The 20152-nt window shown below is 44.5% G+C and overlaps 2 protein-coding genes across 3 annotated transcripts; one reads left to right on the top strand and one right to left on the bottom strand.

Annotated features, from left to right (window-relative positions):
* The first annotated feature begins 49 nt into the window (after nt 1-49).
* On the top strand, nt 50-11302 carry LOC136433226 (tRNA (adenine(58)-N(1))-methyltransferase catalytic subunit TRMT61A-like). Of its 2 annotated transcripts, XM_066425190.1 has the most exons (4): nt 50-749; nt 2474-2740; nt 3494-3813; nt 11211-11302. In XM_066425190.1, exons 1-3 carry the CDS (start codon nt 341-343, stop codon nt 3796-3798), a joined length of 981 nt encoding a protein of 326 aa, XP_066281287.1. In that variant the 5' UTR covers nt 50-340; the 3' UTR covers nt 3799-3813; nt 11211-11302. The 2 variants fall into 2 exon arrangements, with proteins under 2 accessions (XP_066281287.1, XP_066281286.1); XM_066425189.1 differs by lacking the exon at nt 11211-11302 and having other exon boundaries at nt 56-749; nt 3494-5502.
* LOC136433224 (neuronal PAS domain-containing protein 4-like) lies at nt 4963-18805 on the bottom strand. Its single transcript, XM_066425186.1, has 11 exons — nt 18611-18805; nt 17808-17933; nt 13450-13616; nt 11859-12010; nt 11545-11647; nt 11195-11286; nt 10765-10949; nt 9602-9708; nt 9226-9379; nt 7256-8872; nt 4963-6925 (listed from the first exon to the last, which is right to left on the bottom strand). Exons 1-11 carry the CDS (start codon nt 18727-18729, stop codon nt 6898-6900), a joined length of 2850 nt encoding a protein of 949 aa, XP_066281283.1. The 5' UTR covers nt 18730-18805; the 3' UTR covers nt 4963-6897.
* Nucleotides 18806-20152: the final 1347 nt, after the last annotated feature.

The raw sequence follows: 20152 nt of genomic DNA, 5'->3' as shown, positions 1-20152 counted from the left end.
ACAGATAGGCTCTTTTCTGGCAACAGTTTTGCGACATATTTTTGCCATCGGACGTGACTGCTCTTGCGCACTTTTCACAACATGGCGGCGCCCTAGTGTTGGTTTCGCGGCATGTGTGGAGAGGGGAAATTTCTGCTAGTGTTTTGAAGATTCTGCGTGGCTCTCTTTAGTGATCAGGTGATTTAGGGGAAGTGTACTGTATCACGTTAGATTTTGGATTCAGTAATGCCCTCTCGTGCCTTGGACAAACGATCTTTTTTATGTTTTGTACGATATATATGAACTAGTCAGCTCTACGCCGGTATCAACAAATTATTATAAATTTGTCAACTCAGCTGTGATGACTGACAGTTTGCGAATCGTTTTGAATACATCAGTACCAAACGAAGAAGTACAAAGTATCCTATCTGCTTCAAATATGAGTTTCGTAAGGTACAAGGAAACGGCAGAGGAAGGAGACGTTGTGATTATTTATCTGACACACGAGTCCATGTTCCCCTTGACACTGGAAGCTGGCCGTATCTTCCAAACGCGTTTCGGTGCCCTCCGACATTCCGACATCATCGGCACGCGTTTTGGGTCAAAGGTTCTGTGTGGTGGGGGAAGGGGGTACGTGTATGCCTTGCACCCTACTCCTGAACTCTGGACCCTAACTCTACCCCATCGGACACAGATTGTCTACACCACTGACATAAGTATGCTGACTCTTCAACTTGATCTAAAACCAGGCTCGGTCGTCGTGGAGTCAGGTAATTATCAGGATCCGAAGGACGTAAATCTGTGGTCATTGGTGTTTGAATGTATTATATCATTCACACTTTCACACTCCCATCCCCAAAATATATAGTTCCTTCTGTCACAAGCACATTTATTTGTCGTCCTGCCCCCCCCCCCCAAAAAAAAAACTCTGGAGAGGTCAGTGACCTGTGTCAGCCACAGATGATGTCACCCTTCTGCTACATCCTGTACAGACAGCTGTGACTTAGTTACTGTTATAAGCAGTTTTACCAGTTTAATACATATTTCATTAACTAGACATGTTGCAGTGATGGAAAAAAGTGTCTGCCTGTAACCGTCCTTTTAGCTGAACACTTTATCTTTCCATGGCTTCTATTTACAGTGTCGTAAAATGTGATATACATGCAATGGAGACCAATCTACTTCCGACTAGACAAGTCTAATACATGTGTCAGGGTTTGTGATATACATGTGTATGCACCAGAAACAAGTCGGGGTCATGGATATGACATATGTCATTCAGATGATGTCACTCAACAGCTGGCTGCATAGAATAATTGTGATATGCATAATTGCATATGTAGTATCTGGAGCGTCCAAGGGATAGGTGATACACCATGAGGTATGTATTGTTGCCCCAGAATTAGTATATAGTTAGAAAAATCATAAAAAGCTAGATGCACTCCAGTATTTGTCTATCTCTGTGGAAATCTTGTCACATCATTTGCTACATGTTCGTATCACAAATGCGTTTATCAACTACATGTACATGTATTAGATTAATTTATAGACAGGCTGGAAGCATGCTGTCATGTCAGGTTGTTTGAAGCAGGATGAATGAACGGCCTCCACATTAATCAACCTGTTGTCTCAGCTGTTCCCTCTATCCTACAGTAGCCACTACCCTGGAAATAGCACCACCCCTGGGTAGCACCAATGGCTGCCTGCCTGGCTACCACGTGGCTCATACATGAATGCAAACGTTGAGAAATTCCACACAAAACTTTGTTCATCATTGATCAATATCTTTTAACTGTTTGGTTTTTGTCAGCTGTAATTTAAGGTTTAAATGTCTGACAAGTTGCAGTCTGGCAGTAGGCAAGATGATTCAACAACTTTTGACATTGACATACTTGGCATCATTCCATGTGATATGCTCACAGCATATCTAGAGCCTTGAACTCTTTTTATCTTTGGCTGGGATTCGCTGGCTTGAGGTATAGGTTAGTATTATGACTTGCACATGCCAGCCATTACACAGGGAGTCACATGCAATGCCTGACAAGATCATGTGTCTGCCCCATGTGTCTTTGAACTAGGCTGAATGACAAAAGCAGTATGTCCAGCTGCACTCATGCCTCCTAGGAAGGGGATTTGTGGGTTGAAACTGTACTTGTATAGTTAAAGGCAATTACAAAAAATGAATCATGATCACCAGTGGTGAATTTCAAAGCAAAGCAGAAACATAAAACATGATGCCAGTTTTAACATTGTTCAACTCTAATTATTGCTCTATTCAACAAGTAGTCTTATGATATAGATAGATCTAGTTAATAGGGAGAAAAGTCAGTGGCATGTTAATTGTCGACTTAAATTGGCCCTTTTGCCTTCTAGAACAAGGACTATGATAGATTACACTAAAGATCTGTATTGACTGCACTGAGAACTAGTTTGATACATGGCACTGCAAGGATCATTTCCCTTTAGGATTGAAGAATTTTCTTTATTCTCCTAGGAACTGGCAGTGGATCTGTGTCGCATGCCGTCATCCGCACCATCGCCCCCACGGGACACCTCTACACCTTCGAGTTCCACCAACAGCGTGCAGAGAAAGCCCGGGAAGAATTCTCAGATCACGGGCTCAGCAGCCTTGTGACAGTGACACACAGAAATGTGTGTACAGATGGCTTTGGGCTGTCTGACGTGGCTGATGCTGTGTTTCTGGACCTGCCGTCGCCCTGGGAGGCAGTGGCCTCAGCAAAACTGGCTCTAAAGAAAGCAGGTTTGTATCCTAGTTATGCTGACGGTATGGCATGCCTGCGTTGTGTGTGCAGCTGTGTCTAGTTATCCCACCCTCTCACAGCTTTTTTTACTCCTGTCTTCCCATCAAAATGTAATCTACTTGGTAATCACCCTGTCATCTTTGGATACCAGGGTGCTGATAATGATGAGCCTTTATGTTATGTATCTATTCTACAGTAATCTATGTAGTGTTGAACATGGTATATATGGTGGTGATGACATGACATCATCAGACATATGATCTTTGAATTGATACCAAATGTAGACATCAAAACCATCAGCGTTTTCTCCTGTTCTCCTATTCCAAACTTACCAGTGTAGATATTCTTAGCCCCATCAATTGGCCCTGGCTGTATCAGAATGCACAGGAGAAGGATTTGTGCCTACGTAACGTTACATGTCATGTGACATTGCGTATGCACGAATCCAATGATGTACATCATGGCAAGATGGTGAAAGGTCAGGATGGGGTCAAAGTGCAATGAACTTGTGGCAAGATTTCGAAAAAAAGGAATTCTGAAGATGGTTGAAAACCATGCAGGAATAAAATCCACATGGCTACTTTTTTACTTGTTGGAAATGTAGTTAGGAAATCCAAGAAGTATATATCTGACTTAGATCACTATGCAGAAATAAAATCCACATTGCTACTTTTTGCCTTGTTGAAAATGTAGTTAAGAAATCCAAGCAGCAAATGGCTGACTTCCTGTATGTCTATGTCCTTGTGGTGCAGGTGGCCGACTGTGTTCCTTCTCACCATGTGTGGAACAGATACAGCGCACCTGTGACAAGCTGCGCAGCCACGGGTTCTGTGACATCACCACAATAGAATGCCTGTTGCGCACATTTGATGTCCGGTCCATTGCCCTACCTGAGCCAGACCTGGGACGACCTGACACGTGTGCACAGACACAGCAGGAAGGAGGGGAATCAGCAGAGAACTTTACATTCAAGTCTGCTGTTCCACCTAAGGACATGCCAGGTCATACAGGGTTCCTCACATTTGCCACCCTGTATCCACAAATGGAGACATCATAGCCACTTTTCACTGAGGTAACATCAGCTTTTCCCTCTACACTGCACCTAAAAGTCACTACTGAGTACAGTTACATGGAGTTATGACAGCTCAAAAGACTTACAACAATAGTTACCAACAATAGATTTTTCTTGGAAAAAAAATATTATTTGTCTAATTTCTGATGAAAATGATACAAATTTAGCACCAAGCAGCATCCATGTAGCATGAAAAACTAAAACATGATCTTCCGCATTGACAAGCTCTTTGGTACATGTACTTGCTGAGGAATGGCTGCCACCTATCAGAAGATAGAAAAACTGCAGCGGTAAGATATTACTAGAAGGCGAATTATCATTCATGGTTATGCTGAAGTACTTTGTTGGTAGCTCATTTTCCTGCTGTTGTAGCTCTACATTAGTCATATTTCTGGAATGTTGTCAGGGATTAAAACATGTTATTGATAATCATAAGTGCCTTGACTCATATGCCACAACTTATATCAAACACTTCATACCAAAATACCCGGCACGGCAGGACTGTGGATACACTTTTGATTTTTATGTCAATAAACTTGCAGTGAAAAGGTCAGAACTTTCACGTATATTACAGCTCTGTGCTAGAGATATTTACTTAAGCCAAAAGTGGAGAAAAAGTTTGATATTACTGGATTCGTTCGTCTGAGATTGAATTATTTTGATGACTCTTAAAACCACATTGTATCAGGTCTTGGTTCTGCACAGGCCAGTCTTGTATGGAACAATAAACTGTGCTAAACAGCTACTTCAGTTCTGATAGAGGGCAAATAGGGACTGCAGGTCTTAGTGTACATCGTGGGAAAGCTTGATGAGGACCTAACATGATGATAATGGAGAATAGCCCATGGACTTGTTTCAATGCATGATTGATATGTGCAAACATACATTTGTATTCATGGCAGATGGAACTCTGCTCTTTAGAGCTTCAGATGACCCTAGGCTGTGAGTGTGTATTTTCTCAATACATATTTATTGTATGTTTCAGCCCATTTATAAGTTGGAATATGGCAGTCTTTAATGGTATCCCCTCAAAGTTCGCCATCCCTCCAGAAGACTAAATCTAACATTTCCATCATCGATATATCAGCTAGTAGGGTTCTTTCAGTCAATTGTTGGACACACAACACAATAGCAGGCAAGACAAAGTCATCTGTACCAAGTAGACAAGTTTTATTTCTTCCATGTAGAGATTGTACAGAAGTCTGGAATGTATGTTGTTAGCCTGTCTTGGTAAGAACCAGGCTTGCTGGTTTCTCAGTAAGTCAGAGACCCTACAGCCCTTACTGTAACACAGGGCATACCAGCACGTTTAGCCTTACAAATGTACAAATGTCTTCAGTATAACAATATTCACCAATAGTCAGTACTGTCTTGTGTAGTATGTACCAAAGTCTTACTAACCTCTAAGAACATCTTAAGTCATGTCAGTTGCTTTTTTTCAGAGGTGCTTTGTGTCTTTTACAACTCTGCTTCACAACGGAAGTCAAATATCCTGGCCCAGTGGGCAACAAAGCTTGAGCTCTAACAGTGCCATGCTGTCTTGATCTTGGTTCTCACACAAATGGTAAAAAAATGACAAAAGCATGCCAAATGTAAGACGTCCTGTTCTATTTCAAAAGGTTTAAGTACTCATTTTCAAGTACTTGTTCATAATTTTATGTATAAAAGCCAAGGGAACCAATGAAACAATTGGTGCCGTCTGTCTCAACCTACTTTATCTACGTGATAGAATTCACCTCGCTAGCTTTTAGAGTCATCAACCATGCCTTGTCAGAGCTCACTTCTAGACTGTCTACAGAAAAAAGTGATATTTTGGGCCAACCCAAATCCTTGTCATGGCGTATCATACAGCAAATTATGCTAGTTTGGCCTCACTGTCACAATACACTCACCACAGCACCATGAGATTAACACATACACAAAATAACCTTTGGAAGGTATTGAAGATTTGGTATCAAAATATATTAAATTTTGCTTCACAGATACTTACATGTACTGAAACATCAATTTTTCTATACAGCTTATGGTATATAATTCTATTCCAATCTCATGATTACATCATACACATTGTACAAGACTCTGCACAGACAATAGAAATGTCATATCTATACAGGATGTCTGTAATGCACATATCAATATGAACCCTGAGGGAATTTTGAGCTGTAGTAGGTTGGACTGTTTATCCATATGTTGGGGCAAACCTTCGTTAGATACAGCATTCTATGCAGCGATGTTCAACTCCCCAGGGTTTACCTTGACAAGTGCAAAATATAGCTAGCCAATGGGACCCAGCCCAAAGTAAAGTTTCTAATTTTCAACTAATCATCATTAGGCTCTGCCCAAAACATAGAATATCATAGAATCTGAAATTTTGTACAAAAGAAACAGCACAATGACATACACTGTACTTGGAATGCAAATAATGGTACAACACACGTTTCCTTAGCACAGAAAGGGTTACAGCAATTACAACCAAAGGGCATACATATACATCAGTGCTACAGGGACACCTATGCAATATTTTTTAGGTACCCTGAATTCATGTTTCGGAGTAGAAATTGTATTCAACCTGTAGCACTCTATGAGTGCCAAAAATGATACCAAATTGTCCTGATGCACAAGCAACTAAGAGGACAAAATATGTGTATTCATCAGAGATGAAAACTACACACCTTTGTTTAATAACCTTTCTGTTATGTGCTGCAGCACCCATAAAGTTTCACTTGGTTAGTACCACTAGCCATGGTGGCTATGACTACTGCTAAGGTCTTACTGTGTTAACCAAATGTTGGCCATAAGTGGTGTTGACTGAAATTTCGTGCTGGTTAAGTGTCGTGCTAGCAATAGCTTCCATTATGTAACACTACCAGCAAAACTTTTACCAACATAATATACATCTAGAAAATGTACCATCTGTACCCAATAATACAAATCATAGACAAAATCATTTGTCACACACAACAGACATTTAAGATCACGATACTGTGATACGGTAGATCCACATGGTCCAGCCATGTTTGTGGTGATAGTGGGCTGACCAGCAGGCCCTGCAGATGTTCCTTTACACTGGAACTCTGGACTTGATCACTTGGAATCCTCGTCATCACAGCAGCTGCAGGAAAGGAGGTGTATACAGTCATAAGTTTGTGTTGTATTCCTGGGTATTATAGAATATGTGGTAGAAGTCAGCTTTGTCAGCTGCATAATTAATGGCTTTGTAACTGAGTGATTAAACTTTGGCACAAAAATAACTTTTTCTACTAGTAGTACAGTAACTGATCATCAGGTGACAGATTAGGATGCACTGACAGAACACAAAAGGATGATTTGCTCAATCATGCCTACGTACCATTTGTATGGATCAACTATTACAGGAAAAAGATAGTCTTTGCGGAAAGGTAAACAAAAAATGTATCGTACAAGTTGTAATGAGAATACTTACTGGTTAGAATTGTTGCTTCCCCCTCTGTCATGGAACTGTTGGTCCTGTGTTGTCTTGTCTATGTGGGGTGCTGTACCTTCCAACAACTCCTCAAAGAAGCTGGTGTCGTCAGGCATGGAGGCCGCTGCCGGCAACCGCGACAGATCGCTCATGGACGGGACACGAGCTCGCGGGCTTTCGTGCTCTCGTCTATGTGGGGCAGGATGCCAGCTATGTGTGGAGGATGATTCACTTGGGGGCTTCCTCACTGCAGACTCCTTGTCTTTGGTGGAGGAGTCTAGTTCATCTTCCTGGATGGGCGCGAGGCTGCTCATGTCCACAGCGGTGTAGATGGTCTGGAGCATGTTGGGGTCCATTGCCTTGACAAGGTTTGTGACAGTGTTCTCAATGTCATTCCAGGTGACTTCATCCAAAGCTGTCTCCATCTTCAGTGGTAGCTTTTCTGAGGGGTTGCAGGTGGGAGCAACAACACATGAGTCCTGATTGCTCATTATAGCCTTGTGTTTGCTGTAGTATGACAGACTGTCCTCAGAAAGATCATCTTCCTTGGAACAGTGACCTAGTTTTGAAAGGAGGGTACTTTTTGAATCATTGTCTTTGTCCGGACTGTCAAAAGTGAAAGTCATTGACGCCTCGTCATCGGAAAAGTCGTTCAAACTCTGTGGAGATGTGCTGGTGGAGTCTGGAGTCAGGACGCACTCTGGGATCGGCAAGACGTCTGTTTTTGCCGGGGGACCTTCATTCTCCAGGAACACATGGCAGGAATGGCTGGTGGGTGTGTCTGGAGTTGGGGGCATGTTGTGGATCCACTGTGGCACCAGTTTACTGCCTGAATCTTCCACATCCTCCAGCTCTGTTTGGGCTGTAGGTCTGCTGGTGGTGGCGGGGGGCTTGCGTGGTGGGAGCTGGAGTGGTGTGGGGACGCACAGCCCGCCGGTGGCCAGGCCAGATGACAGGGAAACGTCTGTGGTGGTCTGAGGGTCTGGGAAAAATCCTTGAAGGGAGGGTCTGCTTGGGGAGAAAGGGGTGGTTGACTCTGGGAGATTCAGGGCAGGCGCGCCGGTGTGGGACGCCATTAAGGAGGCAAAGGATGGGATGGTGGGAGATGACCAAGTGAATCCTCTCTGGAAGGGTGGGGAGGTCATCTGGTGTTCAGTAGGGGTAGGGAGGATGCCCATCAGGAACTCCATGGTGGTGGTGGTGGTGCCAGCATGCTGCTTTTGCTTGGTGGTGTCCCCGTACTGGCACATCCTTGGAGACTTGGGCTCATGTTTCAGTGGTAGCTCCTCGGACAGCTGGCGCTTGAGTGAGCGTGGCGTCACGTCCTGCCTTTCCATGCTGGGGAAGCCGCTAGCCATGGTGGTGGGCTGGGTGGGGTCGGGGTATTCAAACCCCAGGCTGGAGATGGCAGAGATTTCGTCAGGGGACTCGAAACTGAACTCTGAGCTGAGACTGTGGCTGCTGTAGGGGGGCTGGCCGTACCACGACGGGCTGGGCTCTGATGGGGAGCCTGGGGGAACCTTGAGGGTCTGCAGGGGGTCTTCCTGGTGCTGGAGCGAGGATGTGAACTGAGAGAACGAGCGACATTGTGCCTCATAGAGTGAAACCTCGTCCTCACTGGAATCAAGAAAAAAAGGGAAAGGTTAGAAGGACACAAAACTACAGAAATTGCAATAGGTCTTACAGTGCTGATGTAACAGATATATATCTGATAACCAGTATATGTAAGGTGTAAGGATAAACCATTGCATCATGACCTGCAATAACATTGATGTTCCCAATTGCATGAACTTCATTTACTGCTTTACAGTGTCTTCCAGGGTAACATAACTAGGGATGAAATAGAAAAACACCATGACCCATTATGGAGATATCAGGAATTTTGGTCAATTGAAGCGTAAGGATTGGTAAAGGCATCAGTTGTTACAGCCTATGATGCAGTAAAGGCTGGTGATAAAGGCGGTGCTTACCTGATGACAGTGTTCATGCAGATGATGGAAAGTTCCTCAGAGTTGATGTCCAGGGCTCGCAGCTGCATCAGGACGTGCACCCAGGTCCAGTCCCCGCCTGCGGTGTTCATGCGAGCAACAAACATGGTCCCGCTCTCTCGGCTCTGATCCAGTACTAACAAGGAGAGGACAAAAGAAGTCAGCACAAGTCAAATCAAGAAGTGAGTGGTTGATTTCTACTTGTACATTCAAGCAGATTCCTTTTCTGTGTTCAAGACTAGGCAAAATTGGACCAAGCGATGGGATCAACCTTTTCAAAAGTGCTAACAATTGAAAAGACTGCTAAAGGACATCCAATTTGTTTTACTAAGCACAGTACAAATGCAGTTGTACTCACAATGCTTGTGTTGCTGTCCTGCCAGCTGTAGGAAGTCTGGGTGCATCATGCTGTACCAGGACTGTCCTGTGAGTGCTGTTCCGTCAAACCCCAGCAGGAACTGGAGGCTAGGGGACAAACAAGAATCAATGTCTGTTAAAGATAAGACGCTGGTGAAGACAAGAATCACAAGCTATTTCTGAGATGGATTTGTAAATGAACATGTAACAAAAAGTAACAGGAATTTAGGCACAAAAAGACAGTTTATTTTATTTGAAAATTAGTAAGTGAATGGTGCAATACAATAGGAAAACACTTCAAAAGGTCCAGTGGACTGATCCATCGCAAGGTCGTGAGGGTTATCTTACACATACACTCACTATACCTGGAATTGTGTCACAGCTCATTTCCCTTTCTTATGAAGATACAAAGCTCAATCAATTTTCTAACTTTTAACCTATGCCTGTATTGTGTAGATAATAATGCTGTATTGTGTAGAAGCAACTTTTCTTTGTAATGGGAGGGGCTACAAAATCTTGTCCGGTCACTTTGAGTTATTCTGGTGTATTATGCCCCAAGGCAGTTTAGAATATACTGGCTGTAAGATACAGATACAGAATCTTAGGATACATTTCTGGTAAGTCGGTAATTGGGGAACTGTACCAAAGTCACAATGCATTGTTGCCTTGCGTGACTTCAGTGAATAAATCTGTAGTTTAGCAATACCGGGTACTATTTTCTTGCCCAAATATTGTTAAAACCTTTCCAGGTAATGGGTCACATGCAAAGCAAACTGACACTGACACACCGTAAAGGTAGAGTGCAAATTTCACTATTGGTGGGCAGTCAGCTGCAGAGAAATATGTGACAAGCATCGACAAGCTGACGTAAAGATATAGGCTGCAATCGTTTGTTTGGAAGTCTTGCCTTAAAATATGTACTTTTTCAGCCAAACATCAAATAAGTCACACACCACTACTCCCCAAGCAAAGGGTGGTTTTTGACGTGTTTTTAGGCGTTTTTGTCGGGCTTTCTACTTTGTCATGTTTTTTTATGTCACCAACCCAGACATCTGGGTTGGTGACATAAAAAAAACACGTTAGTGGCCTAAAAACACGTCAAAAACCAGCTGGACCCACTCCTCTGCTCGGAGAGGAACATGCCACAAGCAAAGAAATCTATACCTGTCAGAAACTTCCTTGAACTTCATATCCAGACCATGTACAGAGTGGAAGGTGTTGGTGTTGAAGGTCATAGGAAGGTCACCAAAGCTTGAGGGCACATCAATGGGCAGGCAGATAGACACAAAGATGGGGTTTGGGATCCATCCTGCTGGCGACACTTGGAAGTGCCCTCGAACATGTACGATCTGAAGAAGTAAAGTATCATTCAAGGTGAATTAAAAAGTTTGGCAAAGTTGTCTGTCTCCCTATTTTTCAAGATTGTGATGCATTGTTATTTAAAGTCAATGGCCAGAAACAGATGTTAACCTCCAACTGCCTAGAATTCAGTGTACCAGTAAACTTCAGAATTGGTGCCATATGGCAAGTGTACTATCTGGAACAGTCTACACTAACAGACATGGAAGTGGTAAAAGAGATTATTGTCCTTTACCTTGTTGTCCCCATAGTTGGTTTGGCGGCGCATGGTCCGTGAAGTCTTCATCCGACAGAAGAAGGACCGTTCTGCAGATGGCATTGTAGAGCCTGTCCACAAACAGAAGTAAGAGGTGCTCAGATTTTATCACTCAGCAAAAAAAATAATCCTAAATCATAGGAGAACCTTCAAAAGCAGCATGGCACCCAAAATGCCCTCCACCACCTGATATCAACATTTGAATTGTCTGGGTTGCAATGTTAAATGGACCAAACGAACATGCTGGAGATAGTTGGGAGAAAAATCCAGGCCTATCTTGTCAACCTGCCAGTGCCTGACACATCACAACATAGGAGCTCTGGTCTCACCTGTAGTGGTGAAGGGTGTCTGCAGAATGTTGTTCTGGACAGTCAGGTGATCTGCTGGGTCGATGATGTCGTAAACACAGTCACCCTGACTCAACAAGTCAACCTGAAGAGAAAGGAAGTGAGTGAGAAAACATTGGTCCATCTAAGTTCTTATATGTGATATAAAAGTCTGGTAGCTCGATGTCTTTGACCAAAGGAGTATCTTTATTACATTATCATTTTGATTTTACATGTTATGACCCACCAGACAGAATTCTATGCCTGTTTCTATGTGTCATGTCCATGCAGAGAAAGCTATGACTGTCTCTCCTCACCATGGAGTGTCCGAGATGCTCGGTGACGTTCTCAGAGATGTAGAGCATCTTCCCCTCCCGCGTGGTCACCAGGAGGAAACCATGCAGGCCCTGCAGCGCAGCGTGCGCCACTTCTGGCTGCCCTGGCAAGAATGACTGGCTCTCTGGTACTTCTAGAAAGCAACAACCCACAGTCATGTTTTGTTGATAGTCTGCCACATCACCAAGCATACATTATGTGATCTACATCGGTCCAACACTCACTGTCTAGTGTTGGACTGCTGACACTGTCTAGTGTTGGACTGCTGACACTGTCTAGTGTTGGACTGCTGACACTGTCTAGTGTTGGACTTCTGACACTGTCTAGTGTTGGACTGCTGACACTGTCTAGTGTTGGACTTCTGACACTGTCTAGTGTTGGACTGCTGACACTGTCTAGTGTTGGACTTCTGACACTGTCTAGTGTTGGACTGCTGACACTGTCTAGTGTTGGACTGCTGACACTGTCTAGTGTTGGACTGCTGACACTGTCTAGTGTTGGACTTCTGACACTGTCTAGTGTTGGACTGCTGACACTGTCTAGTGTTGGACTTCTGACACTGTCTAGTGTTGGACTGCTGACACTGTCTAGTGTTGGACTGCTGACACTGTCTAGTGTTGGACTGCTGACACTGTCTAGTGTTGGACTTCTGACACTGTCTAGTGTTGGACTGCTGACACTGTCTAGTGTTGGACTTCTGACACTGTCTAGTGTTGGACTGCTGACACTGTCTAGTGTTGGACTGCTGACACTGTCTAGTGTTGGACTGCTGACACTGTCTAGTGTTGGACTTCTGACACTGTCTAGTGTTGGACTGCTGACACTGTCTAGTGTTGGACTTCTGACACTGTCTAGTGTTGGACTGCTGACACTGTCTAGTGTTGGACTGGTTCAGATAGAAAAAAAATAATGTTTAGCCATCAGCCACTAACAAGATCTGGGTTCATGTCCTCACACAAGTTACGTCTACGCGTCTCTTATTTCTGTAAATATTTTCCACTATCAAGAGTTCTATACGACATGGAACCATTATCCTTTGTGTATGTTTGTCAAGCTGCCATGGTTATTAGTTAACAGAACACCTTACACCTGGAAAACACGTCAATCTTTTTAGTTTGTTTGTTTTTCCTCCTTACAAGCCGAAATTCGCTTCTTTTGGGACTTACGGTGAACTGTCCAGACATTCTTGAACCCTGGCTGACAACTCACCGACAACCACCTGCCAAAGTGCCACGCGCAACCTTGGCAGCCGCACTGTCCTAGTACTGTATTAGATAAAGTTTATGACTTACTAACTGTTTGTTTGCAGGTTATCCTTAAAGCTATGTTGCTGTTTTAATGGACACCTCGTCTTGATGTAAGGCGTGGCGTCCATTAGAATCCCCACTGTACTTGGAACCGTCAGCAACCCATTTCTCCGAATGTCCGTCTGTATGTGATCTAACAAGATCTGGGTTCATGTCCTCACACAAGTTACGTCTGTAAATTCTCTACTTGTAACGTTACCCTAGCCTACGTTATTTAGCCTTATGATTACTCGAATATAAAGCAAGAGATCGACGCATGCCCCACCTCTGGAGAAGAAGTTGCACTTGCGCATGTAGACACATGTGAGCGACATGACCTGCAGGTAGGACAGGCGGGCCCGGACAGGCTCGGCTAGGGGGAGGTGCCCGCGCAGGAGGCTGATCTCCGCATTGATCAGGTCCCGCCGCTGCTTGGAGGCTCCCTTCGTGGATCTGAGAAGAAAGAAATCAAGTTCAATTGAAATCAATGCCATGCACATGGAGATTTGCTGGAAAAGAACCCTGCTTTTGCAATTCCCATGTACTCCTAAAGGTTTAAGACTGTTCTTGAGCGAAAACCTTTCTTAACAGGTCCCCGTTTGTGATTTACCCGACCAGACCAGGACTACAGCAGGGAAACGCCGTGTGTGCCGTCATTGGCCCAAATACTGCCTTTATATTCGCTCCTTTTGTGGCTACAAAAACACAAAAATGTCCCGGCGCAAATCTTACCCGTATGGTCCCTTTCCCATGTCGGCTGCAAGTAACTTACGTCTAGCTCGACACTATAAGTAGTACAACATGTATTTCCAGGGACCCCGGAAGCGCCTCCTGGAACTATAGTCGGGCACGCCCTCTATCTCCATTCCCAGAAAAAAAGTCCGTGACATTCCTATATGTAAAAAACACCTTAAGGTCGACGGTGATTGAGTGCTTGAGAGAGGTTTGTAGAATTTGTAGAGCCCCTGCATGGTGGTTCATTAAGGAGAAAAACACGGTCAAAAGCCGCAGTCGTGCGAACAAACCAGCTAGCGTTTCAAGACACACTAAAACAACCGAAAATACCCCCCAGACAACAGTAGCCCATAGTATATCTGTCAGCCTGCGTCTATATCCAGAATGTTTGTACGACATTTGGCAACTTCATTAACTTTGTAGTCAGCAAGAATACCGGTACAAACGGAATATGATAGCTCAACATTGTCCCGGTTCTCGGTACCTTACTGGCTGTTGAATTACATACGGTCACCTGACACCCACTGGAAAACAAGCTGCTACCGGCAGTACCTTCATGTCGTTAGTTTAGATATGTTGTTGACAACGAGCAGTCCAGAATATCAGACCGAGGTAGTTACATAATAGGAAGACAAATACATGTAAATCTGGTAAATAGAGACGGCCAAGGTTTGATCACATGTGATTGTTCAATGTCGTGGTCATGTTTATCGGTACGTATTACAAAACACACAAAATGCGCTGCGACGTTTAGAAAAATCGCCATCGATCATTATCACTGCCAATTATGTAATCAAGTGTATTTTCCCGGTTCAAGCATGTACTATGATAATATCAGATCTAAAGCAAACATATTTACATGTAGGATCAAATATCTAAGTTTCCCCAAACAACATTTCCAAAGTTTCTTTTCCTCACGAGTGCATAGTCACAGTGTGCCTGTTGTATCTCTCGATCTCGTGCTCTACCAAGGGAATACGTGCTCTACTGAGGGAAGAAAAGACCGTGGAAGACACTTTCACAAGTACTATAGACAAACTTACAGGTTCTCAACTGACCAAATCCGTACAGCGAGTCACTACTACACAATATATTTGTCACCAACAAGGTGGTCGCCTAGCAACAGTGAAAATCCGTGGTTAGCAAGCGATTTTTTTTCAGCCAGCGGTCACTACGGAGGATGGTACTCAGGCTAGAGACATATCGAATGGAGACCAAAAATTGCCTTTGTATGACCAATGATCTTATAACTAAGAAATGATCTATGATGTAAGAGTTTGGTTTTAAAGTTAAAGCTTTAAGACAACAAAACTTACAAAGTACACTTCTTTGTCAATGACATTCATCTGAACTACCAGAGCGTTTGGTTGCTCATTGGAAATGGCCCGGGGATATAACGAAGATCGCCTTTTGTCGCTGTTCTACAATACATAATCATCCCTGCCTTTTTTTGCTTAGATGGCATCACGTAACGAGTCCTATTTCTGCATCAGGTCGAAATAGGTAACGTTACCTCCATCACTTACCTCATGATCTGTAAGTCGCTGTCACAACTTTAATCTCAAATCTGGCTAGTGTACGTGGCGCCGTGTAAATGACCTCAAGAGTCAAGACACTTGGCCTGGTTCCATTTTGCATTTACATGGCCATTAGTACTTTTCCAGGTAAGTCTATTCTATGTAAGCCTCTCGCCCACCGAATGTTGTCATTGCCGAATCCTACTTGGGCGGAAACAATATCCATCATTTCCATTGACAGGTTTGTCTCCGTGTGCAGGTGCAAAAAGGCATCCATCACAGCTCCTTCTAGCGGTATTGTTTCAAATAACAGCACTACAAGGTTGGGTTGTGAACTTGTGGCCGTTGACGGACGTCGTTACTAGACCGACTAGAAGCATGAATAAATAGATAAGATCAAACACCGAGTGATGTGGATCAATATCCATTGCAAATTTACAACCCATACTTCGAATTTATATTCTGCGATCTAGTCAAGGAGGTTATATGGACATAACCTCCTTGATCTAGTGAAGTACCATAAATCTATTCTTAAATCAAGAAAGAGAGAATGAATGAATGAATGAATGAATGGATGTCTTGTGAATGAATTCATTAATGATAAACCATAGGCAGCGATCATGAAGGTATTTTTTTGTTTCCGCGCGAGAAATTACATGTGTTGGGCAGCTATCTGACTGACAAGCCTTTGAGATTGAGCTTGATCTTAAGTCTAAGTCATTTATCTTTTTCACAAAGGAGAAAAGCGGCTCAGCTCAAAACAGTAACAGGCTGGGAGCACAAAATCACGCCATTAGTGAAATTTCAATTCTTGTACAGCATATCAAGTGGCCCACCGTTCTCTTTGGGACGAATTCAACCAGAAGCTTTGTCATCCTTACTTTCTATTCTTGAAGTTCCTGTACTGGGAATGCGTGGGAGAGAGACGACAGGCAGTAACACGCGAGGAATGTCAATCATTAAGAACGCCCTCCCCTAACTGCTAACAACGAGGAAACGGAGTGTTTAAAAAAAATAAAAGCATTTTTCTTATACTAGCTATTCCCGCTGTATCGTGGAACCATTTCTTACCTACGAAAAGGGCCCATTTATAAAGCAATATTAAGATGGCTACAGGCATGCCACCTCTGATGTCATAACTTGCTTTACGTAATAGTGGGATCAGCCACCACTGCTGAGGTGTAAATATAGCGGGCTGTCGACGTAAAAGAGAGCTCAGTATAGCAAAGACGAGATCTTTTAAGGAGGACCTGTTTTACCAGGCCAACGCGGATTAAGCTATTCGCACGTAGCCTTTCCCCTTCGGTGAAAACTTTACTAATTCAATGACTATTCCGGGGCTGTAAAAAGATCTACTCGACACCATGGCCAACTACTTACGCACCAATGTCGCCTAGCACTCTTAAAACCTAGACTCTAGTAGGCTGATGAATCCTGACGTCTTGTACAGTAGCAGAAAGACTGAATGAGCAGGTGATCTCGCAACCTTACTCGGAAAAAGGTTCACAGACTTAGTAAGGCTGTGCGTGGGAGGGAGGCTTACTGGCAGCGCTGGCGGCAGAATTTATGAATGAATCGTTGGCTGTAAGAACTATGAATGGCTACTGTCGTACGTACGTGGAAAGCGCCCGGGGCAAGCAGGGCGGGGGTGGCGGCGGCAGGTACGGGTAGCGCTCCAGGGTTGGGTGATAGGCGGGTCGCTGTTGGACACACAACTTCACAAGCCTCTACCAACGTATTCACTCCAACTTCAATTTCTCCAGTAAATGTTGGTAATCCTGCTACCGTTCCTTCTTGGCTCACATATGACGGTAACTGTGTTGCTGTGTGAGCGTGATTTTGTATTTTATAGCATAAAACATGACGTAATCTGGGCAATAATAGCTCTTGCTGAAAACCAATGCTAAACTTTACATTTTGCCAGGAGAATGCGGAACAGGGGTTGTCCTGGGAATTCCTAGCCGCCTCACGTGCAGTATGACTGGACCGGGAACAACGGTCCCGTGCAGGGTCCCGTGGTTGTTACGGTACACATGGCCATACAGGCTTGTCAAAGGGGAACTTTCACTGGGGATTTTATTTTACAATCTACACATGTAAACACATGGTTGACCCTATGGCACTCTAAAAATCCCCGCCGTGAAAGTAACAACAATACAGCGGACAAAAAAGGCGGGCAGATGTTCGAGCTGACCAATCATGAGGGAAGTTGGGCGCAAAAACAAGAACGAGGAATACCCGCACAGCCCTACCATACCGTCACGTGCCGCATGTGACAGCCACACGCGTGCTGATCACACCACGGAATAGAATCACATATCAAAACCAGGTTTGTATTTATATCTTTATGACAAGTCTTCGTTTGGGGAGAGGATGGAAAAAAATCACCCACCTGAACGGCCTCGATGCCCCGCCGCCGCGGCGCTCCTGGCGTTCGGCGGACGAGGGCCTGCCCTCCCCCGCACACCTTCCCTGCCACTGACGGCCCTCCGCCGTCTCCGCTGGTGCCGGCACATCGCTGAGGAAAAATGAAAACACGTCGTTAAAGAAGCAACGCCGCGGATGAAAATAGCACGAAGACTATTTTTGTGCCCCTTATTGGCGGATTTATTTGATCCGCTGGAGTTCCTGGCGGGCCATCTACAAACACAACGAGCTCTAGGGATGAATGGGGCAGGAAGCTCTCAGGAAGCTGGGCCGAATGAATGAAGCGATCGCATCCAAGCGAACACGCGCAATAACAGGTGGTTGCATGCGGTGCTTGGCAAACGCGCCTAGCCCGCGCGCAATAACAAAACACACCATTCATAATAAATGAAAATACGAAGTGCACACCAAGGTAAGAAAGCTTTCCGATCCGCACAAGGGCCAAATAAAACTGTTTTGGAGAAAGCGAATAATCGAACATACGGGGCTCGTACGATGCAGGCGGCAGTCTGTTGCCAAGCTTGTTTACAACTCCCAAACATAAATGCGGCCTAAGAAAACCATAGCAATTTGCACATACGGATCCGCATTTGAACACACTAAGCCGTCCGATGTCCTAATCACAACACGCTACAATGCAATCTCGGGCTGTCTCTGCAAGGTATAATCCACTTCCTGCACGGAGAAAGTACTGTGCGCCTGCATAAAATCCGGCGGGCAACCACGCACGGATCACCGAAGAGATTTCGAAGCCGGTCCGGTAAGTACCTGTAAGCGCTCTGGTCGCGGAACATCCCGTTGAGCGTGAATGGAGCGATGTGACCGGTGAGCCCCGGGTACGGGCAGGCAGTAGCGAGGGCGCCAGACACTCTACCCGTAGTAGTCATGGTGCCGCAGCAATGTAATGTGGGGAAACTCCCGCGCGAGGCCCTGAGCCCATCCACGCCGGCGACTAGGAAAACCCCTCATTACGAATGCACACAACCATATATGGGAGTACCCGCCCTGACGTCAATACGCGGTCGCCATGGACACCCCGCCGCAGCTATTTTTGCGCCCGCCGCCGCTAAATTTAGCCAGGAAGTGTAAAAATAGGCTGTCGGTTACTAAAATTAGCCGCCCCATGATCCATCAGCCCAGCCTGGATGTGCGAAACAAGCTGTGACGTAAACACGAGGCCACAGAATTAAAACTCCCACAAAATAGTAGTTTTAGTGTGGCGTCATCGGAGTTGTTTTATATACAGGCAGTACAACACAGCTTGGCTGCGGGAATAGTGCCCGTCTAGCGCCGCGGCTGTATAGGAAGATGCGCCGCGGCTGTGTAGGAAGATGCGCCGCGCGACGTCGTGAAAGATTCTCATCCGACGCTGAACAGCTACGGAGGAAGACAATAAAAGCATGGGTCAATGTTGTTTCCCTTTTTATTGCTGTTCAAATTAATTGTTTTCAGATATCTTTTTACAGATGGGGTCTCATCCATTCTATTCTCCTCCGCCTGTACATTCGTTCTCTTGTTCCTTACCGTAGCTTCTATTTTTCCTTTATACATACTTGTATTTCCAACTCCGAAAAAAACACTGGTAAAGAAAAAATTAATACCGTAGTTCATAGAAAGCAGTTCACAGTCGACAGGATCACCGGAAAATCGATATATGATCTGACCAAGGACGCACAGAGAGAGGTGCTAGTGGAAGGACCTGTTTGTATGTCCTTGATATAAGCACAGTTGTAATAGCCTTTCCAGCGAGCGTTTGATTTCCTAACCGCGGATTACATGAGTGGGGAACGTTCGCTAGTATCTGCGGGAAAGTGGCGTTAGGGAGGGAAGGTGTGTGCATAAAGGTTTATGACTTTAAAAAGTCATAAACGATGTTATTGCGCGCTTCTTAAGTAGCGTTATTGACAGTGATGGTAATTCGTAATTGTCCTGTGTTTTACATGACAAGCATACGAACTACAAAGCAGTGTTTCCTCAAGAGCATAGGATAAAGCAATGTGATCTGACGGGGGGGGGGGGTCTGTAAAAGGTAGCACATCGAATCCATAATTTTATCCAGCTGGAGGCGCGTCAAAACAAAGGAAGGAAACACCGGGAAGCAAGGATCTAGAAGAGCAGCAAACAAAGAGGAACCAGGTCCCAGTTAAGAGAACTTCCTCCCTTAATAGCAACCAGCTGATAGCTGCATCCTGTACGTAAGTAGGATGTTGTTACCATGGAAATTAGGCGGACTATTTCCTTTTCGTCAGGTTGTCTCTGGGGGCATGGGTAGCCCAGGAGACAGATCCGTAGTATTATCTGCGCGGCGTG

The sequence above is a fragment of the Branchiostoma lanceolatum genome, chromosome 4 (genome assembly GCF_035083965.1).
Source record: "Branchiostoma lanceolatum isolate klBraLanc5 chromosome 4, klBraLanc5.hap2, whole genome shotgun sequence".
Taxonomy (NCBI): domain Eukaryota; kingdom Metazoa; phylum Chordata; class Leptocardii; order Amphioxiformes; family Branchiostomatidae; genus Branchiostoma; species Branchiostoma lanceolatum.
Note: the sequence above shows the minus strand (reverse complement) of the source record. Positions and strands in the feature narration are given on the sequence as shown.

Coding starts and splice junctions, on each gene's coding strand:
- LOC136433226 (XM_066425190.1), top strand. CDS start 341: ATGACTGACAGTTTGCGAATCGTTTTGAATACATCAGTACCAAACGAA. Junction 750..2,473: donor CTCGGTCGTCGTGGAGTCAG/GTAATTATCAGG, acceptor TTATTCTCCTAG/GAACTGGCAGTGGATCTGTG. Junction 2,741..3,493: donor ACTGGCTCTAAAGAAAGCAG/GTTTGTATCCTA, acceptor CTTGTGGTGCAG/GTGGCCGACTGTGTTCCTTC.
- LOC136433224 (XM_066425186.1), bottom strand. CDS start 18,729: ATGACTACTACGGGTAGAGTGTCTGGCGCCCTCGCTACTGCCTGCCCG. Junction 11,648..11,858: donor AGCATCTCGGACACTCCATG/GTGAGGAGAGAC, acceptor CTTTCTCTTCAG/GTTGACTTGTTGAGTCAGGG. Junction 9,380..9,601: donor AGGACAGCAACACAAGCATT/GTGAGTACAACT, acceptor TCTCCTTGTTAG/TACTGGATCAGAGCCGAGAG.